The 22,517-nt window shown below is 64.7% G+C and overlaps 4 protein-coding genes across 7 annotated transcripts; 1 reads left to right on the plus strand and 3 right to left on the minus strand.

Annotated features, from left to right (window-relative positions):
* Positions 1-692: 692 nt before the first annotated feature.
* On the plus strand, positions 693-1,864 carry POLD4 (DNA polymerase delta 4, accessory subunit). The gene is made up of 3 exons (XM_015632061.3): positions 693-965; positions 1,046-1,157; positions 1,271-1,864. The coding sequence occupies exons 1-3, from the start codon at positions 734-736 to the stop codon at positions 1,293-1,295; spliced, it is 369 nt and encodes a 122-aa protein (XP_015487547.1). The 5' UTR covers positions 693-733; the 3' UTR covers positions 1,296-1,864.
* On the minus strand, positions 1,799-7,910 carry SSH3 (slingshot protein phosphatase 3). 3 transcript variants are annotated; one of them, XM_015632052.2, is made up of 14 exons: positions 7,852-7,910; positions 7,267-7,304; positions 6,994-7,159; positions 6,500-6,618; positions 6,365-6,436; positions 6,210-6,275; positions 5,228-5,416; positions 5,013-5,106; positions 4,807-4,935; positions 4,687-4,733; positions 4,460-4,606; positions 3,878-4,078; positions 3,380-3,632; positions 1,799-3,313 (listed from the first exon to the last, which is right to left on the minus strand). In XM_015632052.2, exons 1-14 carry the CDS (start codon positions 7,900-7,902, stop codon positions 2,474-2,476), a joined length of 2,412 nt encoding a protein of 803 aa, XP_015487538.1. In that variant the 5' UTR covers positions 7,903-7,910; the 3' UTR covers positions 1,799-2,473. The 3 variants fall into 3 exon arrangements, with proteins under 3 accessions (XP_015487538.1, XP_033371021.1, XP_015487541.1); XM_015632055.2 differs by having other exon boundaries at positions 2,993-3,302; XM_033515130.1 differs by lacking the exon at positions 7,852-7,910 and having other exon boundaries at positions 6,994-7,155; positions 7,267-7,381.
* A 685-nt stretch (positions 7,911-8,595) lies between these two features.
* ANKRD13D (ankyrin repeat domain 13D) lies at positions 8,596-14,583 on the minus strand. Its single transcript, XM_015629603.2, has 15 exons — positions 14,418-14,583; positions 13,393-13,528; positions 13,188-13,312; positions 12,619-12,664; positions 12,394-12,537; positions 11,728-11,917; positions 11,552-11,618; positions 11,398-11,479; positions 11,057-11,118; positions 10,849-10,979; positions 10,528-10,685; positions 10,300-10,446; positions 9,965-10,128; positions 9,808-9,887; positions 8,596-9,423 (listed from the first exon to the last, which is right to left on the minus strand). Exons 1-15 carry the CDS (start codon positions 14,505-14,507, stop codon positions 9,183-9,185), a joined length of 1,863 nt encoding a protein of 620 aa, XP_015485089.1. The 5' UTR covers positions 14,508-14,583; the 3' UTR covers positions 8,596-9,182.
* Positions 14,584-15,546: 963 nt separating this feature from the next.
* GRK2 (G protein-coupled receptor kinase 2) lies at positions 15,547-22,511 on the minus strand. 2 transcript variants are annotated; one of them, XM_015629597.2, is made up of 21 exons: positions 22,396-22,511; positions 21,638-21,714; positions 20,989-21,062; positions 20,651-20,752; positions 20,390-20,464; positions 19,870-19,931; positions 19,600-19,651; positions 19,373-19,464; positions 19,052-19,151; positions 18,902-18,980; positions 18,684-18,814; positions 18,300-18,394; positions 18,115-18,222; positions 17,974-18,040; positions 17,679-17,779; positions 17,522-17,588; positions 17,341-17,436; positions 17,102-17,264; positions 16,891-17,027; positions 16,683-16,793; positions 15,547-16,461 (listed from the first exon to the last, which is right to left on the minus strand). In XM_015629597.2, the coding sequence occupies exons 1-21, from the start codon at positions 22,506-22,508 to the stop codon at positions 16,300-16,302; spliced, it is 2,064 nt and encodes a 687-aa protein (XP_015485083.1). In that variant the 5' UTR covers positions 22,509-22,511; the 3' UTR covers positions 15,547-16,299. The 2 variants fall into 2 exon arrangements, with proteins under 2 accessions (XP_015485083.1, XP_015485082.1); XM_015629596.3 differs by having other exon boundaries at positions 16,683-16,796.
* Between the last annotated feature and the right edge of the window lie 6 nt (positions 22,512-22,517).

Genomic DNA, 22,517 nt, shown 5'->3' on the forward strand with positions numbered 1-22,517 from the left:
AGTTATTCTCAGTTCCCCAAGGGAGGGCTGAAAGCCCCAGGCAAATCTGCTCTGGTGGCACCTGCAGTGTTGCCCTCTCAACCGGGGCGGTGTCACCACAGCTGGGGGTGGGACTGGCAGGCACTGGATGGACGGATAGTGACACACAGGACAGTGGGACAGGGCAGAGAGTGACAGTGTCACAGTGTGAGTCACGGTTTGGGGGGCTGATGAGGACAGACAGGGGGGTGACAGTGTCCAAGGTGATGAGGAGTGCTGGGATTGGGGTGACAATGTCCAGGGGGACAGGGAGAACCACAGCGGTGACAGCGCCTGAGTTGATGGGGACACTAACAGGAGTGACAATGCCAAGAGGCAGTGGGCACAGCTTGGGGGTGGCTGTGCCTGGGGTTACAGTCACTGACACGGATGACAGTGCCAGAGGAACAGGGAACACTGGGATGGAGGTGACAGTGCTCTCGGGGTGACAGGAACTGCCGCGGGGGTGACAGTGCGGCTGCTGGCAGGGACAACTGGGGGTTGACAGCACCCCGGGACAACCGGGGGGTGCGGAGGGGGGCGGGGGACCGGGACCACCGCGAGGGTGGCACTGGCCGAGGGTGCCCGTGGCCGGCTGCCCAGCCCGGCCCCGCCGCTTCCGCCCGGCCCTGGGCAGGGGCGGGTCCGTCCCGCTGGTTCCCGGTAGCGGCGGGTCCCGCCCGGTTCCCGGTATTGGCGGCGCCGTGCCAGCTCCATGTCGCGCAGGGTAATGGAGCAGCCCCGGCGCATCACCGACTCCTTCCCGCGGCGGCGGCGGCGGGGCCCTGGGCGACTCCCGGGCAGGCTCAAGGACAAGAAGAACAAGGACAAGGTGCAGGTGAAGGTGCGGGACTGTCCTCGCGCCCCCTCGCAGCCCACCCCGGACCCGGCGCTCCTGGAGATGTTGCGGCGCTTCGATCTCTCCTGGGAATACGGACCCTGCAGCGGTGAGCAGCCCCGGTTTCCCCGGTTGTCCCGGTGGCCCCGGGTTCCCCCCCGGCTCCACTGAGCCTGCAGTGTCCCGCAGGGATCACCCGCCTGCAGCGCTGGGAGCGAGCACAAGAGCTGGGGCTGAGCCCCCCTGGCCCCATCCGTGACGCCCTCCTGGAGTACCGGGACAACCCCGATGTCACCTACAGGTGGGTGTGGGGTGGAACGGGACGGGACGGGTCGGGTCGGTGGACGGGGAGCACAGGGCATCCTCTCCCAGTGCCCCTCGCCCTTCCCGCTGACCCCCCTTGTGCCCCCGCAGCCTCTGGCACGAGTATGATCTCTGAGCCGCCGCACCGAGAGAGAGGGGGGGACCATTCCGGACGCCTCCAGACCCTATTCCAGGGACAACGGGTGGATTAAAGCTGGTGTGAGCCAATGAAGGGGTGCCGTGTGTTGTCGGGGGGGGCACGGGGTGGGGCGAAGCCCTTGGAGTTCAGGGGGAGGGAAGGGAGTTGCATCCCCCACTCAAAAAAGCTAAGTGGGGTGTCCAAGCCACACAGTTTGATGCCGCACAGATGGGACCCAGGGAGAAAAATCTGGTTTTGGGTGGAGAAAAGGAGGTGGGATTTTTTTTCCTCAAGAATGGGATGAAAAAATGAAGAATGAGATATAAAATGAGGTGAAAGTGGGCATAGCGGGGTGAGGCAGGTGGCTGTGGATTGTGGACATGTTCTGCAGTGGGGTGGGAAGAATGACACTGTCCTTTGGGATTTATATGTTTAGTAGCCCTAATTAGCAGCTTTGCTATGTGCAGAATCATAAATAACAGGACATGTCTGTTAATTACTCAGGTTATCAATATCTTAATTCACCAGCTCTTTCTGTTGCTTTATCAATAAATAAATTGTTTCTATCCCAAAGCTGTAATGGAGCGTCGGAGGCAGCAGTAACTTGGAATAATGTAGGATAGGGTGGGATGGGTGGGGCGCCATTCACAACTCGCATCCAACTTGCACTGCAGGTTCCTGACCCTCTGGATTGTGTTATCCATCTGGATCTGGTCCCGCTGTTGGAGCTGCAGTCCCTTAGATATCTCTACAGGAACATAATTCCTCTGCTGGGCACAGGATGGAGGTGTTTAGGTGGACTCCCAAGAAATGAACACCATGCACCCAGCCAACCCAGGGCTGTGTCCTCCTGGTGGGAAGAAGGAGGGAGAGTCCCATCCTCCTTCCTTGACAGAGGGTCAGTCCCAACCTGGTGGGTATCCTGGGGAAGGGGAAAGTGTCTGGAATGGCTTCAGCCGCAGGAACAACCCAAGGAGATGGACAGCAGAAGCCTCAGGGGCAGTTCCAGCCAGGAATCTCCTTCACTGGGTGGATGGGTTTAGGTGGGATTTTGGGAAGAAATTCCTCCCTGTGAGGGTGGTGAGGCCCTGGCACAGATTGCCCAGAGAAGCTGCAGCTTCTCCATCCTTGGAAATGTCCAAGGTCTGGTTGGACGGGGCTTGACGCAACTTGGGCTAGTGGAAGGTGTCCTGTGCGTCAGGGGTGACATAACATGAAGGGACGCCATAGTGGGAGGGGGTTGACACCATTTCACGGGGTGGCGGGGGGAGCACCCGGCTTTCCCCTCTGCCACGGCCACAGCGAGCTGTGTGCTGCAGTCCTCCGCTGCCGGGCCTCGGGACTGCCCCGGTCCCGCTTCCAGCACCAATTCCAGAGCCCTGATCCCAGGCTAGGCGCCAGTCCAGGCCTAGGCCACGACGGTTGCCATGGCAGCCCGGAAGTTGATCTCGCGCAAAGGCCGCCGGGAGTTGTGGTTTCCTCCATGCCGCAGAACATGGCGCCGCTGGGTCCCTGTGCCCGCCCGGTGACCCCAAAGCGTTTACTCTGGTCCCTACTGACATTACCCTACCCTCCAGATGCTCAGGATTACAAAGCCATCGGGGGATGCCATTTCCACACTTTATTGTCAGTGCAGGAGCGGTGTCGGTGTTTGTGCGTGTGGGGCTGAGGCAGAGGCACCTCTCAACCCCCGGGTGAGGGCGGGACGTGGGCGGGACGTGCCGGCCTGTTGGCCACGCCCCCGGCGTCCGCCACGCCCCTCCCCTTGTTGCTATGGCAGCGAAGAGGCGCTGTCCCATGCCCCCACAATTAAAGAGTGGGTTCATCAGTGTGGGAGTGGCCAGGTGCATGGGAGTGGCACCGGGTGTGGTCATCACCACGGGCGTGGTCACAAAACGGGGCGGGGCCACCATCCAGGCTGGCCTGGCGCACCACCCCGCGCGGGCGGGACGAGGGTCGTGACCTCGGGGAGGGACCCCCTGCTTCCTCCGTGGCCTCAAACACCTGAGAGGGGACTGCAGGGTAATCCCGTGCTGCTGTTACCCCACAGCTGGACCCCCCATCCCTTTACCCCTGCTCACCTCCCCGGCCAGGGGCTCTCCCGGCAGCTCGGGGGTCTCCAGCAGGCTGATGCTCCGCATGACAGAGCACAGGGAGATGCGGGGACGCCGGGAGGCCCCCAGCAGCCCCCCACCAGCTGCCTCCTCCTCAGAGGGCTGCGGGGACGCCAGCGGGGAGGCCAGAGGGGACAGGCCACTTGTGTCCCTCGTGGTGTCTTCCTTGGGGTGCGGTGCCTGCTCGGCTTCCCGGGGCTCCCACAGGCTGCTGTAGCGGCTGCCAAGACCTATCAATCAGCACCCGGCCACACCCCCTGCTGGGAGCCACACCCACTCGGCAGGGTGGGGTTCCCATAGGCTCCTCCCCCACAAAACGCACACCTTTTTGGTAGGGCGTGGCCACAGAAGCCCCACCCAATTCCCCACAGAGGGGTGTGGTGACAACAGGCCCTACCCTCTTATCCCATAGGGATGTGGTTATGCCAGACCCCACCCACCTGTCCCCACCCTGTCCCCACACACCTGGCACTCAGGATGCCCTGGTAGAAGTCGAGCTGGCGCATGAAGCCCGGGTTGGGCAGGACTCCGGGCCGGCAGTGCTGGACGTGCCGCAGTGCCCGCTCCAGGGGCCACCCGAACTCCTTCATGGCATAGGCCAGCACCGTGGCGGCCGAGCGGCTCAGCCCCATCCGGCAGTGCACCAGTGCTCGGCCTCCTGCCGCCCTGTGGCACCCACTGCTGACACCATGGCACAGGCGGCTCTCGGGGACACTGTGTCCACAGAGCTACCAGCGTGCCCCACCCACCCCAGAGTCACCAGGGACACCGTGTCCGCAGGGCTCACAGTGTCCCCCAGCCGTCCCAGGATCTCCAGGGCTCCCAGCATCCTCCAGCCATTCCAGTGTCCCCAGGGCTCCCCATGTCCCCAGTCACCCCACTGCTCCCCAGGGTCTCGTGCCCCAGCACTCCCCAGCTCCCAGTGCACCCCAGCAACTCAGTTATCGAGACCCCTTCCCATGTCCCCCTCTCCCCTGCCCCACCTCCAGGCCCTGCCTCTCTGTGCCCCCGATGTCCCTGGTGGCGTCACCCCCTGTGCCCACTGACCGGACACGGGAGAGGAAGAGGAAGGTGTTGTTCCAGTGGGGCAGGAGCTCGGCCGCCTCCTCGTCGTACACCCGCACGTTCATGTACGTGAACAGCGCCGGGAAGAAGTTGTCGATCTCCCGCGCCACATTCAGGATGTGGGTGACCCTTTGGTGACACGAGTGACACCCCAGGGGCACCCTATGATGACCCCATGCTGCCCCACGACAGTGCCACCCCACGCTCACCTGTTCTGCTGCAGCTCCTCCAGGTTGGCTGCGTTCCACTCGGAGCCCTGCGTGGTGACAGCGGTGAGGGAAGGGGACACTGCCACCCACCCTGCCCACCCTGCCCACCCCGCTGCTCACCAGGAAGAGGTGCGGGAAGACGCGAGAAGGCCGATCCATCTGTGCCAGCACCAGCAGCATCTCGTTGTCAATGAAATCCTTGTGCTCGGCCAGGCTGTGCCCTGTGCGCCGCTCCAGCTCCTCCCGCACCTGGGCACCACCCTGGGTGAGGGACGGCCCTGCCCGGCCCTGCCCGGCCCCAGGACACCCTGCCAGGTGCCACCCACCTCCTTGGACGTGACGTTCTCCAGGTCGGCCGCGGCCATCACCTCCCGCAGCAGCGCCCGCACCGCCTGCTCCGACAGCTCCGGCATCGCTGGCCTGGCACCGGCACCTCCTTGTCACAGGTGTCACCTGCCCCACCCGGGCCACGCCCTGCCAGGCGCAGCAGCCATTGGCTGGCAGGCTGGGGGGTGTGGCAGGGGCGTTGCAGGGAGCTCACCGGAGGGGCGTGGGCGAGGCGGGGCGCACGGACTCGAGGTCGGCCATGGCCAGCCACTCGTTGAGGCAGCTCTGCTCCGAGCTCAGCGCCGCTGCGTAGTCTCGGGCCCAGGCCAGCGCGGGGCCGCCGGGGATGTGCCCACCGCGGGCCGCATCCTCGCAGGCGCGGTGCAGCTCCTGCAGCACGGCCCTGTCGCACAGCACCTGCCACCCCTGCACTGCCACCGCCACCCCAGCACCACCCCGACAGCTATGTCCCCCTCACTGGTTGTCCCCAGCTTGTGGGTGCCACCCAAACTCTCCCCAGCTCATTCCCCATGACTGTGCCCAGGGGCCCATTGTGGTGGCCATGGTGATAGCCAAATGCCCTGTGCCCACATCCCTGTGTCCAGCGTGGTGCCCACATCCCCATACCCAGGATTATGGATGCTGAATGTGAGATAGCAGGCAGGGGAGCACAGAGACTGTGTGAAACTAAGTCACACAAAGTTCTCACTCTGGCCTGAGAAATCATATGGAAAAATCCAAACAGTCCTTAGAGAAGGAAAACATTTGCAGGTATTGTTTGGATCCTTGTAGTTTCCTTGTAAGAAACCGCCAAGGGGTGTTGTTCCAAATTGACCAGTGATGGTGATGTGTTGATTTAATGGCCAATGAGAGTTTTACCTCTCGGACCTGTCTATAAAAGAAGATCTGGAATAAAAAACTTGTGCTCTTGTGCAACCCAGAAGAGAGTCAGTGTCGTGCTTTGTCGTTCCCAATATAGTGCAACACCAGGATGGTGACAGCATCACCTGTGTTCGTAGCAGTGCCACATCTCCCGTGTCTTTAGCGGAGCTGAGATGCCCTGTGGCCATGGCAGTGCCCACATCTCCAGTCCTCGAGGTGGTGCCACCCCCCTTGTGCTCACTGTGCCACCCTCACCCCCCATGCCCAAGGGTGGCCCCCCACGCCCCCCTTGGTCACACCCAGGCCTCTCTCACCACATGGTCTGCACAGAGATGGGCTTGAAGATGCGTGTCTCTCCCCCTGATGTCACGCTGAAACCCCTGGGCATCACGGGGACATACGTGGGTCAGGGTGGGCACCCCGACCCCTCTAAGCCCCTCCCTGTCCCAAAATTCTGTCCCACCCTTACCCGTCGCCGTCGAGGAACACCTGGGTATCGCTCCAGAGGGGCAGCACCATGCCCAGGGTGCAGAGGGTGGCCCTGGGGCAGGCAGAGGTCAGGGGGTGCCAATGCCACCCCCGGGCCCCCCCGCACCCCGCTCACCCCTCGTGGGCGAAATCCACTCCCAGCAGCGCTGTCTCCGCCTCGGCTCCCGCCTCCTCCGACCGCACCACCAGCAGGTACCGCACCCGCCGCGGCCGCGCCGACTCCAGCCGCACTGCCTGCCAGAAAGTTGGGCATCGGAGTGGGGATCCGACCCTTCCCAGTGCTCCCAGTGACCGGGGAGCAGCGTCAGTCTGGGCCACATCCCCTCCTCATCACTTCCTATCCTATCCCTATCCCCATCCCATCCATATTTCATTCCCCTACTCGATGTTCCTGTTTCCATCCCAATCCTCTCCTGTCCTGTGCTATCCCCATCCTGTTCCCACCTTCATTCCACCCCAAGCTCAGTCCAGCCATCCTGTCAATTTTCTCTCCCCATCTTGACCCCATCCCTATCCCATCCTCATCCTGTCCCCATTCCTGGTCCCATCCATCTCTTTCCCTGTCCCCATCCCATCCCCATGTTCCTGGAGGGGGGATCCATGTCCTACCAGCCGAATGGCGTCCTGGGGGCGCAGCAGCTGCATCATGAGGTGCAGGTGCTGCTCCTGCTGTCCCGGGGCCTGGCCGAGGGGCTCAGCCGGGGGGGGCTCGGCCGGGGGGGGCTCCTCCACAGACAGCAGCCGTGCTGCCCCCTTGACCATGACGAAGCTCTGCCTGGGGGGCAGGATGGTCCTGAGCACCCAGGGCGCCCCCAGAGTGCTCTCCCAAGGGGGGGAAACTGTGTCCCCATCCCACCCCAAGGTTTCAGAACCCTCTCTCACCTTCGCTGCAGCTGTCTATGTCTGGGAGCATCTTCCTCCTGCAAATTAGGAGGGAGTGCCTGGGGGAAATGTGACCAGGCTCGGGGGTCCCACAAAAGTGGGAGCTACTTGGGACAACCCCCCACCCCCCCCCACCCCTCCTTCGCCATCCACACCTCCATATTCCTCCCTTAACTACGGAGAAGCCCCCGCCGGGAGTACAGGGATCTCCAAGGCGTGCCGAGGACAGCTCGGCTCCCGCTAAACTCCCGGCAAAACCCCATCGGAAGCGCCTGGGATGACCCCGCACCGGGAGCGACCGCAGCAACCTTCATCCCTTCGTTGGCACCCCCCGGGACAGCGTCACCTTCCAGAGCACCGGGAACCCCCGGGGCTCCGAGAAACCCCCGCGCAGCCCGCACTCCCCACACCGGGACCCCCCGGCCCACCCCGCACCCCCGCACCGGGGCCCCCGCGGCTCTGAGGCAGCCCGTACTCCCCAGGGAGCGCCGTGCCAGCCCGCAGCGGGACTTCCCGGGACTCCGGGACCCCCCTCCCACCCCTGCCGGGATGTCCCGTCCCCGCCCGCCCCGGGGCCGCACTCACCGCGGGGCCCCCGGCGGAGCCCCCCGCCCGCCGCACCGTCACCAGCGCCATGCCCCGCCGCGCCGCCCCCCCGCACCAGGAAGCGCCGCCGCTGCCCCGCCCGGACGGGAACGGGAACGGGAGCGGGAGCGGGCACGGCCCCGGGCACGTCCTGGCACGGCACGGCTCCCCCCGCCACGGAAACACCCCAGGCGGGACCCCCAGGCTGCCCTACCTCAGAGCGGAACCTCCCCGGTGCCCCGGAGCCCCCCGGGCCCCACATCCGTGGGGACAAGGCAGGATTGACGGCCCAGCACTTGAGACACTCCCAAGTCCTCCAAAAGTGGCACTTGGGACCCCCCTCCAGGCGCCCAGAATGGATGATGCCTTCTCCAGGTCCCCAGAAATTGTGGAACCCCCGAGGGGTCACCCCAGGCTTCAGCAGGTGGGAATCCCGTAGTGTCCCCAGCAGGTCACCCCCAATGAGCCCCTTGTGACCCCATGGGTGCCCAGACAAACTCCCCCTCCATGGGCAGGGGTCTTTTCCCAAGTAATATAAACAAAACGAATCAATCCCTGCTCCAGGGATGGGGGCACAGGGCCAGATTTGGGGCGAGCTGAAGAGGAGCAGCCCTTTAGTGCCACCCACACGCTTACTGTATGAGCCCCATCACCTGAGCCCCACCTCACCAGTAGGATCCATCCCTTTTCCCAGGCTCCACCCCTGTGGCACCCCACCCATCACCCCCAGGCACAGACACACACGTGTGTGTATATATATATATATATAATATATGTATATGTACAGACATTTGGGGCCCTTCTGCCCCCCACTGCCCCAAAGGATGAGGCCTGGGGGTCCCCCAGCAGTCCTCCTCACACTGCAGTGCCTTAAAATAGGGGTCATCTGCATCCCATGGGGACCCACAGGTCCGTCCTGCCCCCCATGGGGTCACAGTCCAACACCAAAGAGGAGGGGGGTCCCCAGGTGAGGGTCCCTGGGCTGAGGTTTCAGCCTGGTGGGAGAAGAGCCCTGGACTGGGGGTCCCGGGGGTAGGAGGATCCCTGGATCAAATTCCCTGTGCGGGGGCTGTGCCCACATCAGGGGGGTCGCCATCGTGGGGGGGCCATCTCGGCACCACCGGCTGCTCCCCAGGCAGGGCTGCGCCCGCGCTGGGGCATCCCGGTGTGGGACAGTGCCCACACTGGGGTGTCCCCCGGGTGGGGTGTCCCTATCCCTGCAAGGGGCGTCCCCACGCAGAACATCTGGGTCCGTGCATGGGGTGACCCCACATGGGACACCCCGTCCCCGCGTGGGACGTCCCTGTGCCGGCATGGAGCGCCCCGGGGCGCTACTTCTCCGTGAGGGAGAGGCGCAGGATGCGCTGGAGCTCCTCGTCCTCCTCACGCCGCCGCCGCTCCCGCTCCTCCTGCTCCCGCTCCGACAGCGCCATGGCCAGGCGCAGCTGCTCCGCGAAGCTGCCGTAGCCGGGGGGGCCCGGGGGGCTCCCACCGCCTGCTCCGGGGGGGCTCCCGGCAGCCGGGGGCTCAGCGCTGGGCCCGGCCTGCAGCAGCATGCTCTCCTGCAGGGCCCTGGGGAGGGGACAGCAGCGGGGTCATGGCCATGTCCTGGGAGCCACACCCCCTCTGGCACACCTGTGCCCCATCCCTGCTGGTCACACCTCCTTCACAGCCCTTAGAAGGCCTGGAGAGCCACACCTCTCCCACATGCCCCGCCCCGCTGCCAGCCACACCCACACCTGTGCTTAGACATGCCCATTATGACCACAGCTTTTGGGCAGCAAGAAGCTCCTCCCTGTTCAGCCCCTCCCCAGACCACACCCTGACACCTTTAACCCCTGCCCCTCCAACCCCCACGGACCCTGTACCTGCCCCACCCTGACACCTTAACCCCTGTCCCGCCCAGGTGAGGTGGGTGTGGCACCCCAGGCCACGCCCCTACAGCTGGACCCTCACCTTTCCAGCTGCAGGTCCTCATCGTAGGGCGGCGGCTCCGCGCCAGGGCGGGTGTTGGTCAGCGCCTCCCAGATGGTCACCTGTGGGGTACGGCCACACATAAGGGCTGTGTCCAGGTGCGTGTGGGGCGTGTCCAGGTGAGGGGGCGTGGCCACACCTGGTCGGTCTCGGTGCCTGCGTCCAGCAGGCTCTGCTGGATGGCGAACTGGAGCAGATCGTCGTCCTCGTCCCGCAGGGGCTCGCTGCGCCCTGCGCCCAGCACCGTGTACCCCGCCGGCACCTCGAACACGCCCGCCTCCACCTCGCACGGGAACGGCCATGCTGCCACGCACGGGGAGCCGTCAGCACCCTCGGGTGTCCCCACGGCACCCCGCAGCTCCCCATGGCTTCCCAAGCTGCCCCGCATCACCCCACACCCCATCCACCACGCCCACCCTTCTGTATCCACGGAATCCTGGCACCCCCAGGACCCCCCTGACCCCCCAGTCTCACCTCTGGGCCCGGAGGGCTGGGTGCCAGGGGGGTGGGCGCCGGAGGGCTCCTGAGGGGCACAGATCCGCACGGAGCCCAGGGGCTGGTCACACCCACACAGGTTGCTGAAGGTGATGCGGGCATTGAGCACGTGGAACAGTGGGATCTCTGTGGGTACAGGGGTCAATTGAGGCCCCAATGAATTCCTGCCCCTATTAATTCCTCCCCAAATTAAGCTTTCCCTCTCACCGATCTTGACGGGGAAGCCAGGGGGCAGCTTAAGGGTGATGAAGTCGCGGAGTTTGGCGAAGTGGGCGTTGGAGATGGCCATGAGGTCGATGATGGGCGTCACCTGCTCCGCCAGCGACAGCGGGTGCTGCTCGCACAGCCACAGCGTCGCCTTGAACCTGCCCGGGGCACCACCATGGGCACGGGGACCTGGCAGGGCCACCGGCCACCAGCACCACTCCAGTGCCACCGCCCTGGCCACACCCCCGAGCACAGAAGTGGCACAGCCCTGAGGACTCTGTCACCATCCCATAGGTCCTAACCCTGGGGTGGTGGCCTCACCTCTGCACCTTGCTGGACATCTCGATGGGGCGCCCGATGTTGCGGGTCTCCAGGTCAAAGTGAGGGTCAAAGTACTCCTCGGGGGTGATGGCTGTGGGGTTGGTGGGGCTGGCAGCCTGCAGGACAGGTGTCTGTGGGGACACCAGCACTGCTCAGCCCCCTTGGAGACCCCCTGGTTTCCCCAGGGACCCCTGGATTGGCCACTCACCCCATTGTGGGTGCCGTGCTGCTGTGCGATGCCCAGGAAGGAGTGGAAGGGGGTCTTGGAGCCTGGGGGAAGAGGGGGGGGGTGCAGGGGTGAGGTGTGGGCAGTTGGAGGAACTCCCAGGACTGTCACCAGTCACATCCCTCATGGGTGACACCCCACACACTGTCCCATGCCTGTCATATTAGTCCCACAGTTTCCCATACCCGATATGTCACTCCCCACACCCTGAGTGTCCCATACCTGACACGTCACACCCACAGTGTCCCACACCTGTGCCACCCAGGAGGGGTGGCATGTCCCCACCGTGTACAGGCCCCCTGATGGGCTGACAGGGCTGTCACCTTTGCTGCGTGACTTGTCCTGGTCAGAGAGATGCTCTGTCCTGGTCTTGGTGACCAGCTCCACGTTGCTGGCACTGTACACCTGTGTGGGGACACCGTCAGGCCTGCCACACCCCAGGGTGTCCCCAGTGCCCCTCCCTGGCTTCCTGCTCACCTTGGCCTCGTAGCCACTGACCACCTCCATCTTCTCTGAGCGCCAGCCCCAGATCCCAGACTTGTTCCTAGCGGAGCAGGGAGGCCTCAGCTCACCCTCTTGCACCACATTTCCTTCCCCTTTGCCCGCGCCTCCCCCTCGCATGGCCCCTTCCCGCTGGGTGCTCCCCTTCCCACCTCTCGAAGGCGATGTTCCGGGTGTCCAGGTGTGTGGAGACGATGGGAGAGGTGAGCCGCCCGGCCACGTGCTCCTCAGTGGGCTGCATGGCCGCCAGCAGCAGCTCGGGCTCGTGCAGGGCCAGCGCCAGCGTCTCCGTGTACACCACCTGCTTGTCGTGGTCCACCTCCATCACCACGGCCCCCTCGTCTGCGTGGGGACACCGGAGGGGTCAGCACCCGGCCCCCCGTGACATCCCCTGGGATCTGAGGGGCTGGGAGGATCGGGGGTCCCTCGTACATGTAGGAGCTGGGGTGCTTCCCTCAGGAAGGGAGAACTGAGGTTTCCTTGGGGAGATCTGGGGGTCCCTGATATATGGGAAAGAACTGAGGTGTTCCTCTTGGGAGGGGGGAACTGGAATCCCACCTGGCCCTGGAGGGGATCTGAGAGGTCCTTATGGGAGCATTTATAGTGCAGAGGGTCTGGGGGATCTTCAGGGCAGTCCCTGCAGGGAATCTGGGTTCTTTACAGGGGTGTACTCATAGTGCAAGGGGTCTGTGGCTGCCCACAAAGACTGGAGGGCCCCCAGGGAATCCAGACAGGTCCTTACAGGGGTGTACTTATGGTGCAGGGGGCCTGGGGGCTCCCCAAGGTGACTGAGGGGCCGTGGGGGGGTTGGAGCTGACCTTCCCCCTTGAAGATGTAGCTGCGGCGGCCGCGCTGCCACGTCATGTGCTCGAAGCCCAGCAGGGTGGTGTCCACCCGCAGGCTCTCGCCGCGCTTCCACACGCGGTACACGTCACTGGGACACACCTTGGACACCAGGGGCACTGCGGGCACAGGGACCCCTCAGCCCCATGGCTGGGGGTCCCTGGGGACCCCCTTTCCCCGCCCAGCCAGGCCACGCTCACCCCAGCTCGTGAACTCCCACTTCATCTCCACGTAGAAGTCGGATGCCTGGAAGGGATGAGGAGCACGGTGGGGGATGTGGAGGGGCTGGGAACTCCCTGCTGGAGTCACTGGGGTGGTGGGGAATCTGGGGAGCAGGGATGGGGGTCCCTATTGGGGTCCTGGGTGGGGATCAGAGAGAGTGGGGTCATTAGTGCAGGTCCACAGGGAAGGATAAACAGTGAGTCCCAGAAGAAAAGGATAAGCAGGGGGTCAATGGGGGCTTCTGGGGCGAATTGGGGGTCCCTTCTCAGACCACAAGGGACACGGGAAGTTTGGAGAACAGGGATGGGGACCTTGTTGGGGTCCTGGGTGGGGATCAGGGTGATTTGGTGAAGTGGGGTTGGATAACCAGGGTGTCCTCGGGGAAAGAGTGAGGTCATGGAGGAGACAGAGGATCCTGAGGAGACTTGGGGGGGGGGTCTCTGCTGGAGTCACTGGAGAGATGGGGAGCTTCTTGAGTGAAGGGATGGGGCTGGTGGGTGTTCCTGGGGAGCTTTGGGGTGCAGGGTGTGGTTCTTGGGGGCTGTACCCGCCGCAGCTTGCTGAGCAGCTCGGGGATGCCGGCAAGGCGCCGCGTTGCCCGCTGGTAGTCACGGTACTGGAGCACCAGCTGCACCATCTCGGGGTCCCCCGTGCTCACCGCCTCTTGCAGCACTGGGGACACGGGTTGCCATCAGCCAGAGGCCACCCGCACCCCTGGATGGTGTCCCCGAGCCCCCGTGGTGCTCCTGTACCCGTCCATCCATTGGCATTCTCCCTGCCCACGTTGGCGTTGTGCCGCAGCAGCACCCGCACTGACTCCAGGTGGCCCAGAGACACGGCCAGCTCCAGGGGCGTCCGGCCACGTGGGTCCGTCAGCTCCACGTCGTGCTGGAAGGGTGTTGGGGTCACTGCCCCCTCCCCGTGCCACCCCAGTGCCCCCCAGTGCTTCCCCTGTGTTCCCCATGCTCGCAAGGCCTGGTGCTCCCAGCCCCCTCTTCTCCCAGTGCTGCTAACCCCATCCCAGAGCTCCCAGTTGATTCCAGGCCTTCGGTGCTACAGTCTCTTATTATCCCGGTGTCACCAGTCCTTCCAGTGCCACCAGTCCTTCCAGTGCCACCACTCCCCTGAGTCGCAGTCTCCCCTGATACTCCCAGCCCCCACACCACTCCCAGTCTTCTTCCAGCACTCCCAGTCCCCAAAAATGCTTCCAGTGCTGTCCCCCCCCCGCCCAGTGCTGCCAGCTCCCCGTGCTCCCAGTCTTCCCAGCCTCCCTCCAGGCTCCCCCAGTCCCCTGTGCCCTCAGTATCTCCAGTGCTCCCAGTTCTCCCAGTCCCCTGTACCCCCAGTCTCCCCTAGCGCTTCCAGTCTCTCTGCAATGCTCCCAGTCTTCTTCCCAGTGCTCCCAGTTCCCTGCGTCCCCAGCCTTTCCTAACGCTCTCAGCCTCCCTCCAGCACTACCAGTCCCTCAAGGCTCCCCGTCCCCGCAGTGCTCCCAGTATCTCCCAGTGCTCCCAGTCCCAGCAGCGCTCCCGCTCCTTCCAGTCCTCCCAGCATCCCCACCCCCCCGCCCCGCGCGGAGCCTTCCCGGTTTCCCCCCGTGCTCCCAGTCCCCCCCAGCATTCCCAGCGCTCCCAGTCCCCCCCACCCCCGCGCTGCGGGCCCCGCCGTTCTCCCTCCCTCCCCTCCCGTCCCGCCCGCTCCCGTTCCCGGTGCCGGTGCGTGGGGGGTGCCCGCTCCCCGGCGCCGCTCCCGGTGCCGCTCCCGGCGCCGTTCCCACCGTCCCCGCGCGCAGGGCGCTGTCCAGCGCCTGGTGCCGGTTGTGCCAGACGAGCCGGTGCAGCGGGAAGGTCTCGGCGGGCCGGGCCATCCCGGCACCATGTCCCCGGGGCCGCCGGGGCGGACGGACCGGGCCGCAGCGCGGGGCCTGCCCGCAATGGCTGCGCGGGGGCGGCGGCGGCGCAGCGCGGCGGCGCGGGGCGGGGCACCGGGCACCGGCAACAGGCAACGGCACCGGCGGCGGCGAATGGCAGCGGGAAAAGGGGATGGCATCGCCACCGGGAGCAGGCAGCGGGAAAGGGACGGGAAAAGGGAACGGGCGTTGGCACCGGGCACGGGAATGGCCAAAGGAACGGGAACGGGGCACCAGGAAGGGGAACGGGCACCGGGCACGGGAAAGGGAACGACGTATCAGGAGCGGGGCACTGGAAGCGTTATCGGCACCTGGAACGGGGGCAGACACTGGGAACGGCACCGGCACCGGGCACCATGGTTGTGGGCACCGCCACTGCAGCAGCACCCAGAATGAGACTGGAACCGGCACCGGACACAACCCCTCTCATCCCTCCCATCGGGGTTGAAACCAGGGACCCACTAGCCTTCCCATCCCATCCCATCCCATCCCATCCCATCCCATCCCATCCCATCCCATCCCATCCCATCCCATCCCATCCCATCCCATCCCATCCCATCCCATCCCATCCCATCCCATCCCATCCCATCCCATCCCATCCCATCCCATCCCATCCCATCCCATCCCATCCCATCCCAGCCCTGCCGCTCCCCAGGAATGCCGGAGCACCAGCCCGGCTCCGCCGCGCCCTGACACGCTGCCTGCAGGCAGGGTGTGGGGCAGGAGAGGTGGCACCTGCACTGCTTGGTGACAAGCAACAGCCAAGATCATCCCTGGGGACAGCACAGCAACGGGAGACACAATCCCCAGCAGCCCACGCTGGCCCCGGACCCCCATCCTGTGGGGCTTGGGGATGCTCCGGGATGTCCCCAAAGTGCTGGTGTGTCCATAGGGGGACATACAGGGAGCCCCTACGCCACAGGAGATGACAAGGACTCCATGCCACCGTCAGCGGGCATGGAGACATCTGTCCCTCACGCAGTGAGGTGGAGCCGGATGGTGTTTTTCTATCTTTTTATTATAAAAACTCTTTTTTTTTTTGGCATTCTCACATCTCTGCTCATGAAAACCTCACTCACCCACTGCCCCGGCCCTGCCTAGTGCCACCCCTGCCTGGTGCTGCCCCAGCCCCGGCAGCAGAGCGACCAGAGACCAATATTTACAGATGCTGCCAGGGACTGGGGGGGGCACAGGGCACCCCTACGCCCACCTGTGGCTGATTTAAGGGGGTCCCACCTGCTCCTTTCTCTTCAGGAGGGAGGGCAGGGAGCTGGGGGTGCCCTGGGGAGGGGCAGTGGCAGAGCCAGGCGCGCAGGGGACCCGTGGCACAGTATTTACAAGGGGTCCCCCTGGGCACACACACAGCCACACATACACACACACACACACACGAGGGGTTGTCACCCACGGGACGGGCACAGCCGCGCAGGGAGGGGGGGAAATGCCACCTGGGGGTTCCCGCCAGGCCCTTTGGCACACACGGCACTGGGAAGCGGGCGGGAGGGACGGGGGCTGCCTTCATCTGAGCCGGAGAGTTCCTGGAGGACCGGGGAGCACACTGGGGAGGAGGTGCCAGGCCGTGTGCCCGACACCGGCAGCGTCACCGCAGCCGTGCCCCCGGGTGACAGCGGCACCGGGCGTGTGTCCCCCTTCCACCCCGCCCCGGCACACGGAGAGCGGGGGACACGCGGGAACCCAACCCAATAAATTAGAGGTGGGGTGGGAAGGGGGAAGGGGGTGCGGGGAGGGGTCAGAGCCCGTTGGGGGAGCGCTGGATGAACGGCACTTTGCTGAGCTCCACCACGGGCGAGCGGGGCTTGTTCTGCATGCGGGGCACCCTCTGCAGCAGCTGCTGCGCCTGGCGTTGCGCGTCCCGCAGTTCCTTCCGCCACTGCACCAGCTCAGGGTCGCTCTGCGGGGCAGGGAACTGTGTCAGGAGCGGGGACAGGGCAGAGCACAGGGTGATTGGGCCTCCCCAGAGTGCCAGGGCTGTGGGGATTCCCCCGTGTTTTCAGTATTGATGCCCTGGCACGTCTTGAACGACAAAACATACAGGCCAGTGGCCAGCAAGAGGGGATGGCTAGTAGGCAGCAGGAGGTGGCCAGCAGCCAGAGGTTGGGGGGGGACACTCACATCGCACTGCAGCACGAACTGCTTTCCCCCGCGGATGCGGAGCAGGATGCACTTGCGCTCCTTCACCTGTGTCTCCTCCACCGAGTCGATCTCCTCCATGGTGAGCAGGGACTGCTGGGGGGACAGGCTCAGCCCGGTCCCCGTGCCCTCACTGGGGTCCCCCCAGGCGGCCCCCACCCCTCAGCCCCTGGTGCCGTGACCTCCTTACCGGCGACTCGCCCTCCCCGCGCCACTCCAGGCGGTTGGGGAAGAGGTAGAAGTAGCGGCGCTGCCACTGCGTCAGGAAGGGGTTGCCCAGCTTGGCCATGTAGCCGTGCATGATGCAGTCCTTGCCCATGGCGTACTCTGGGATCACATGGAGGCAGGATAAGCACCTGGGATGTGGCCAGGTTCAGGGTGGGGCTCCCGGCCCCACTCACCCTCCTCATGGCCCAGCTGCTTGTTCTTGGCCTTCTTGCGAGCCTCCAGCTTGTCCGTGTCGGCGTTGACAGTGTCGAAGACGGTCTCGGTGACCTCCTGCTGCCAGCGCTCCGAGATGGTGAGCGGGAAGTTGCGGTACAGCTCCTGGTCGCTCTCCAGCAGCTGGGCAGGGTGGGATACCGGGGTGAGGGGCTGCAGGACACCCCACGCCCCGACACTCAGCTCCTGTGCCCGGTACCTTGATGCCCTTGGTGTCCTCCTCATCAAAGGAGCCGATGTCAAAGGCGTCAGCCGCGTTCACCTCACCGCGGGGTGGGACGAGGGGCGGCGGGTACTGCGGGCAGCAATGGGATCAGAGGGGCGACTGCCCACATCTGTGTCCTTGTCCCCGTCCCCAGCCATGGGCACACAATCCTCACCTTCTGCAGGAACACCATCTGCCAGTCCAGGCCCTTGAAGAAGGGCTCTTCCTTCACCTCCAGTGCCCTGTGGAGGTAGGAGGGTGGGTGAACGTGGCTGCAGGGTGGCTGTGCCAGCACACCTTGCCCCATCCCTGGGAGCCTTGGGGACACTCACCCTCGCCCCATGCAGCCCAGGCGCCGGTTGACATCCCGCTGCAGCAGCCCCTCGAGCAGGGAGCGCAGCTCTGGGGAGAAGGAGTCTGGCAGCTCCACAGCCTGTGGGAGATTCCATGAGCATGAGTCCCCACATGAGTGGGGACAGTGACATGCAGTGACACAGAGATGGGCACAAACATGTGCTCCAGGCAAAGACCAGCTGTCCCTGACCCACCGTGTGCCCCCCAGACCAGCGGGTGCCACGGCAGGGGTGCCCATGCCCTGCCCACAGTCCCCTCAGTGCCCCCACCCACCATGGTGAGGGTCATCCGGTCAATCTCATGCTTGTCCTTCGTCTTGTGCTGCCGGAATGGGCTGTGCCTGTGGCGTGGAGGGAGAGGGGGCTCAGCAGTGCCCAGCTGTGTCCAGCTGTGCCCAGCTGAGCCCACACTTACCCCCGGAGCAGCTTGAAGAGCATGCAGCCCAGCGAGAACCAGTCGGCGCTGCTGTCATAGGCCACCCCCTTCTGCAGCACCTCCGGCGCCATGTACCCGTGGGTGCCCCTGGGGAGGGGGCACAGGGGGGTCAGGGGCCGCCCCGGGCGGGGGGGCAGGGCGGGCAGGGGTGTGGGCACACTCACACGCTGGCGTGGGGCTTCTTCTTGGAGAAGTCGCAGGCCAGGCCCAGGTCGGAGATGCGGACATGGCCAAACTCGTCCAGGAGGATGTTTGCCGGCTGCAGAGACACCGGGTGACACCCTCAGCCCCAGAGTGGCCCATGGATAAGGAGGTGGTGAGCCTGGGGGGCTCTGTGGGATTTGGGGGTGTGTGTGGCCCTGAAGTCTCAGGGTGCCCGTGGATTTTGCTGTTGGGGTGTCCATTAGACCTGGGGGTGCCCTCTGGGCTTGGCGAGCGCCCACAGCGTTCTGAGGGCTCTGGCGGGGTTTGTGACACCTGTGGGTGCCCACGGGGCGGTGGAGGGGTTTCTAAAGGCTTGGGGATGTCCTGCAGGTGGGGACGGTCACCTTGAGGTCACGGTACACCACAAAGCGGCTGTGCATGTGCTCCAGGCCCAGGATGATCTCGGCCGCGTAGAACCTCATCTCTGCCTCCGAGAAGACGCCGTGCTGGGACAGGTGATAGTGCAGGTCCCCCCCTGTGGGGACAGGGACCGGCTGTCACCTGGAGCAGGTGTGGGCAGGGGGCTCCGTGCCCTGGGAGTGCCTCGGGGCCAGGGTCTCACCATTCATGAGGTCAAGGATGAAGCTAAGCTTGTCGGGAGTGTGGAAGGCGTAGGACATGCACACGATGAATGGGCAGTCCTGGTGGGAGACACTGGGTCACCCTCCCTGTCCCTATCCCTGTCCCCTGCCCAGCACCCGTGTCCCCTCACCCCAGTGCTGACGAGGGACAACATGATGCGCTCATTGAGGGCCAGCGTCTCGCCCTGCTTCATCTTGATGCGCTTCTTGTCCAAGCACTTCATGGCGTACCTGGGGGGTGAGCATGGAGTCCCTGCAGCCACCACGTCCCCACAGCAGGGCCAGCACCCAGCTCCCACCCACAGCCGTGACGTCCCTGCCAGCCCCAGCTGCCTGTAGCCATGACAATATTCCCGCAGCCCCCCTGACGTGTCATCACAGCAATGCCACTGGGACTCCCCAGCACCCCGAAATCCCAGGTGGGGCCCTCTGTTCCGGAACATTCCCGTTACATTTTGCCCGTGTCCGCTTTCCGGCAGCCATAGACCTCCCCAAACCCGCCGCGGCCGATGATTCGGTGGACGCTGAAGTCGTTCATGGTGAGCTGGAGGGGTGAGGAGGAGACTGGGATGAGCCTGGACACCAACCCCTGCCCCATTTTTCCCAGGTGAGGGACACAGAGGCTCCCTGGAAGCACATCCCCCTCCCAGGGAGGTGAGGGGCAGGGATTCCTGCTCACATGGATGTTCAGCTCCACGTTCTTCCACTGGCAGAACCGCGTGAACTTGTCACTGCAAGGAAGAGGAGAGAGGGCAAGAGTGGAGATCCCAGAGAAACACTACCTTCACAGACTCCATGGATTTGTCTGGAGACAGGGAGCACCCCCCGGGACACCTGGGAAAGGAAAAGACTCCCGAGCTCCCAGTGTAGGGAGCCCTGGTCCCTCTCTGGGCTAGGAGACAGTGGGATGGGACACCCCAATCTGCAAGGGAATTTCCTCCCAGCTCACCTCTCAATGAATTTCTGGAAGATGCCCCCACGCAGGTTCTGGCAGATCTCCTCAATGTAGGGCTGGGGAGGACACAGGGCTCAGCACTGGGTCCCTAGGGCCACCCAGGTCACCCCTATCCCAGCATTACGTGGGGTGTCCTCCACCCCTGGGATTTCACATCCCCTCACTGCCACTTCCAGGCCCCTGGGAATGCTTCTGCCACCTCAGTCTCTGGGGACCCCAACATCACCAGCCATGGGGACCCCTAGGATGACATCCAGGATCCAAATCACCTCCCTCTGAGGACCCCCTGCTACCTCCAGCCCCCATCTCCCACCACCACATGGGGACCACTAGCAATTCCCCCTCGCTGCCAACGTTCTGGGAATCTTCTCACCATCCCTTGGGGTCCCCATTTCTCCTGGGACACCCCCCTCCCACTCTCAGAGACTCCTGTCACCCCCACCCCCCTCTAAGGATTAACTCTCTGAGTATTACAGGTGGCAAGCACCCCCTCCCAGTCCCAGGTGATGCCCACCTGGAAGAGATCTGGGGGCACCTGCTTCTTGCTCAGGTGGCTCTGGACATGCTCCGTGGCGCTCTTGGAGAAGGGCTGTGAGTGGGACAGGACCGTGTCACCTCGGGCAGAAGGGACAGCGGCCTGGCAGGGCTGCATGAAGCAGGAATACACAGAGGAACTCCCATCCATAGGGCTGGGATGTGGGTGCCAGGATGGAGCCTGTGGGGGGTTTGGAGCTCCCTCTGAGGACACTGTGGGCACAGAGGGACTGGCACTCACGTGGGAGCAGGCCAGCAGCTCCTTCATGATATAATGGTCAAAGATGTGGCGGCTGTGGGTGGCTCGCTCCTCCTCCGAGTCCAGCTTCTCGTACTTCTTGATCTGGAGAGGAGACAGCTCCAGTGGCACAGGGACACACGGAACGCTGGGAACTGTGGCCCCCTCTGGGTGCCGTGTCCCATGGGAGAGGTTATCCTATCCCGTGGGACAGTATCTCCCCGCTCCCCATGCACCGGCACCTCGCGTGGTGCTCTTGGCACCGTGCCCATGGGCCCTGGAGGTACTGACCCTACTGCTGGTGCACAAAGGGGACTGTCCCCTGGGTCCCCCTGTCTCACCTCCTCATAAAATTCCATCAGGGGCTTGGCCTCCTCAGCCTGGTTGAAGGCAAAATCCCGGAAAAGCAGGTAGCCTGCAGGGACAGAGTCACAGTGTGAAAGGTGACAGCCCCCCAGCCCAGGGACACGGGGACATCCCCTGGGCCTGCCCAGCCCTGCTGCCACCCCAGTGCCAGGCTTGGGGAAGGGGAAGTGCCAAGCAGGGACTGGTGAGGACTTGGCAGAGTGACAGGGTGACAAGGAGACAGCTGGCACGGGGAGCAGCACCCAGGGACACCACGGGGCAGTGGGGGGGGCTGCTGTGGGGCACAGTGGGGACAGGGGCACGGGCGGGCACCCGGAGCAGTGAGGACGTGCCCGGAAACCGCCGGAGCCGGCAGGAGGAAGTGAGAGGCGCTTCCTGCCCTGGACGGTTTGCGCTGGCGTTGGGGGAAGTGACAGGGCAGGGGACACAGGGTGGAGAACGTGGCGCAGCCCCCGGACAACCCATCCAGCCTGGCCCCACAAGCCCCCTGCCATTACTGTGGCCACTCTTGCTCTCATGGTGGCCACTAGTGCAGCCCCCCAGCCCACCCACACTTACCCCTGTGCTTGTGGGTGCTGGCCCAGGTGCCCCATGTCCCCCACAGCTCCCATGTCCCCAGCTCACCAATCTTCTGCGTGAAGATCTTGTCAAATGTCACCTCTCCCCGGTCCTCCAGGTACTTCTGCATGACACTGCGGATGCTGGGGACATACCAGAGGGGCTCAGCTGTGCCCCCTGATGGACCCCTGCTCCCCACCCCTCCTCTCCTTCTCTTCCCGTGTCCCCAGGCCCTGGCGGAATGCAAGTCCTACCATCCTGTGTGTCCCCACCCAAGTGAGGCACACTGCTGGGTGCCAGGATCACAGCGTGTCCCACACACTGGTGCCCAAGGCAGGGTGGGGACGAGTGTTCCCCTTAAAAGAGCTTCACAGGTGGCAGGGAAGGTGCAGGAGAGCACCGGGGTCTGGCAGGGGGAGTGGGGACGGTGACCCTCTGCACACCTGGCTACAGGTGTGTGTGTGTGTGTGTGTGTGTGTGTGCGCGCACAGGTGTGACACGGCGGCGACAGAGGGGACACACAGCTGGGTGGGACTGTGTCTGGCAGGATGTGTGTGTGTGTGTCCATGTCCGTGTGTCTGTGCAACAGGCGTGACGCATGTGTGTCCACATCCCTGTGTGTCCATATCTGTATGTGTCCACGTCCGTGTGTCCATGTCCGTGTGTCTGGGCAGGTGTGACCGGCACACACGTGTGCGGGAGGTGTCCGTGACCTGCGGGCGCGTGCGAGCGGTGCCGGGAAGGGGTGACCAAGGGACCGGGGGTGGCGGTGCCGGGAGCGGACGGACGGACGGACAAGCAGAGGGGCAGCGGCGGGGCCTCACCTGGGCTCAGGCAGGACGATCCTCTTGCTGGCGCGGGCGGCGGGCGCGGCGCGGCTCTTCTCCATGGCCATCAGGTAACTCACGTCCGCCAGCACCGCCTCCAGGTCCGCCATCGTGCCGCG

The sequence above is a fragment of the Parus major genome, chromosome 5 (genome assembly GCF_001522545.3).
Source record: "Parus major isolate Abel chromosome 5, Parus_major1.1, whole genome shotgun sequence".
Classification (NCBI taxonomy): domain Eukaryota; kingdom Metazoa; phylum Chordata; class Aves; order Passeriformes; family Paridae; genus Parus; species Parus major.

What these genes read in the sequence shown, in the direction of transcription:
- POLD4 (XM_015632061.3), top strand. Translation starts at nt 734, where the DNA reads ATGTCGCGCAGGGTAATGGAGCAGCCCCGGCGCATCACCGACTCCTTC. An exon ending in GGAATACGGACCCTGCAGCG is followed by an intron (nt 966 to 1,045) that starts GTGAGCAGCCCC and finishes AGTGTCCCGCAG; the next exon opens with GGATCACCCGCCTGCAGCGC. An exon ending in AACCCCGATGTCACCTACAG is followed by an intron (nt 1,158 to 1,270) that starts GTGGGTGTGGGG and finishes GTGCCCCCGCAG; the next exon opens with CCTCTGGCACGAGTATGATC.
- SSH3 (XM_015632052.2), bottom strand. Translation starts at nt 7,902, where the DNA reads ATGGCGCTGGTGACGGTGCGGCGGGCGGGGGGCTCCGCCGGGGGCCCC. An exon ending in GAGGAGCTGCAGCAGAACAG is followed by an intron (nt 4,607 to 4,686) that starts GTGAGCGTGGGG and finishes GTGTCACCAAAG; the next exon opens with GGTCACCCACATCCTGAATG. An exon ending in CAGGGCATCCTGAGTGCCAG is followed by an intron (nt 3,633 to 3,877) that starts GTGTGTGGGGAC and finishes AGGTCTTGGCAG; the next exon opens with CCGCTACAGCAGCCTGTGGG.
- ANKRD13D (XM_015629603.2), bottom strand. Translation starts at nt 14,507, where the DNA reads ATGGCCCGGCCCGCCGAGACCTTCCCGCTGCACCGGCTCGTCTGGCAC. An exon ending in CTACATCTTCAAGGGGGAAG is followed by an intron (nt 11,918 to 12,393) that starts GTCAGCTCCAAC and finishes GTCCCCACGCAG; the next exon opens with ACGAGGGGGCCGTGGTGATG. An exon ending in AGCACGGCACCCACAATGGG is followed by an intron (nt 10,980 to 11,056) that starts GTGAGTGGCCAA and finishes GTGTCCCCACAG; the next exon opens with ACACCTGTCCTGCAGGCTGC.
- GRK2 (XM_015629596.3), bottom strand. Translation starts at nt 22,508, where the DNA reads ATGGCGGACCTGGAGGCGGTGCTGGCGGACGTGAGTTACCTGATGGCC. An exon ending in AAAGCGGACACGGGCAAAAT is followed by an intron (nt 19,152 to 19,372) that starts GTAACGGGAATG and finishes CTCACCCCCCAG; the next exon opens with GTACGCCATGAAGTGCTTGG. An exon ending in CTGGGCTGCATGGGGCGAGG is followed by an intron (nt 17,589 to 17,678) that starts GTGAGTGTCCCC and finishes CTACCTCCACAG; the next exon opens with GGCACTGGAGGTGAAGGAAG.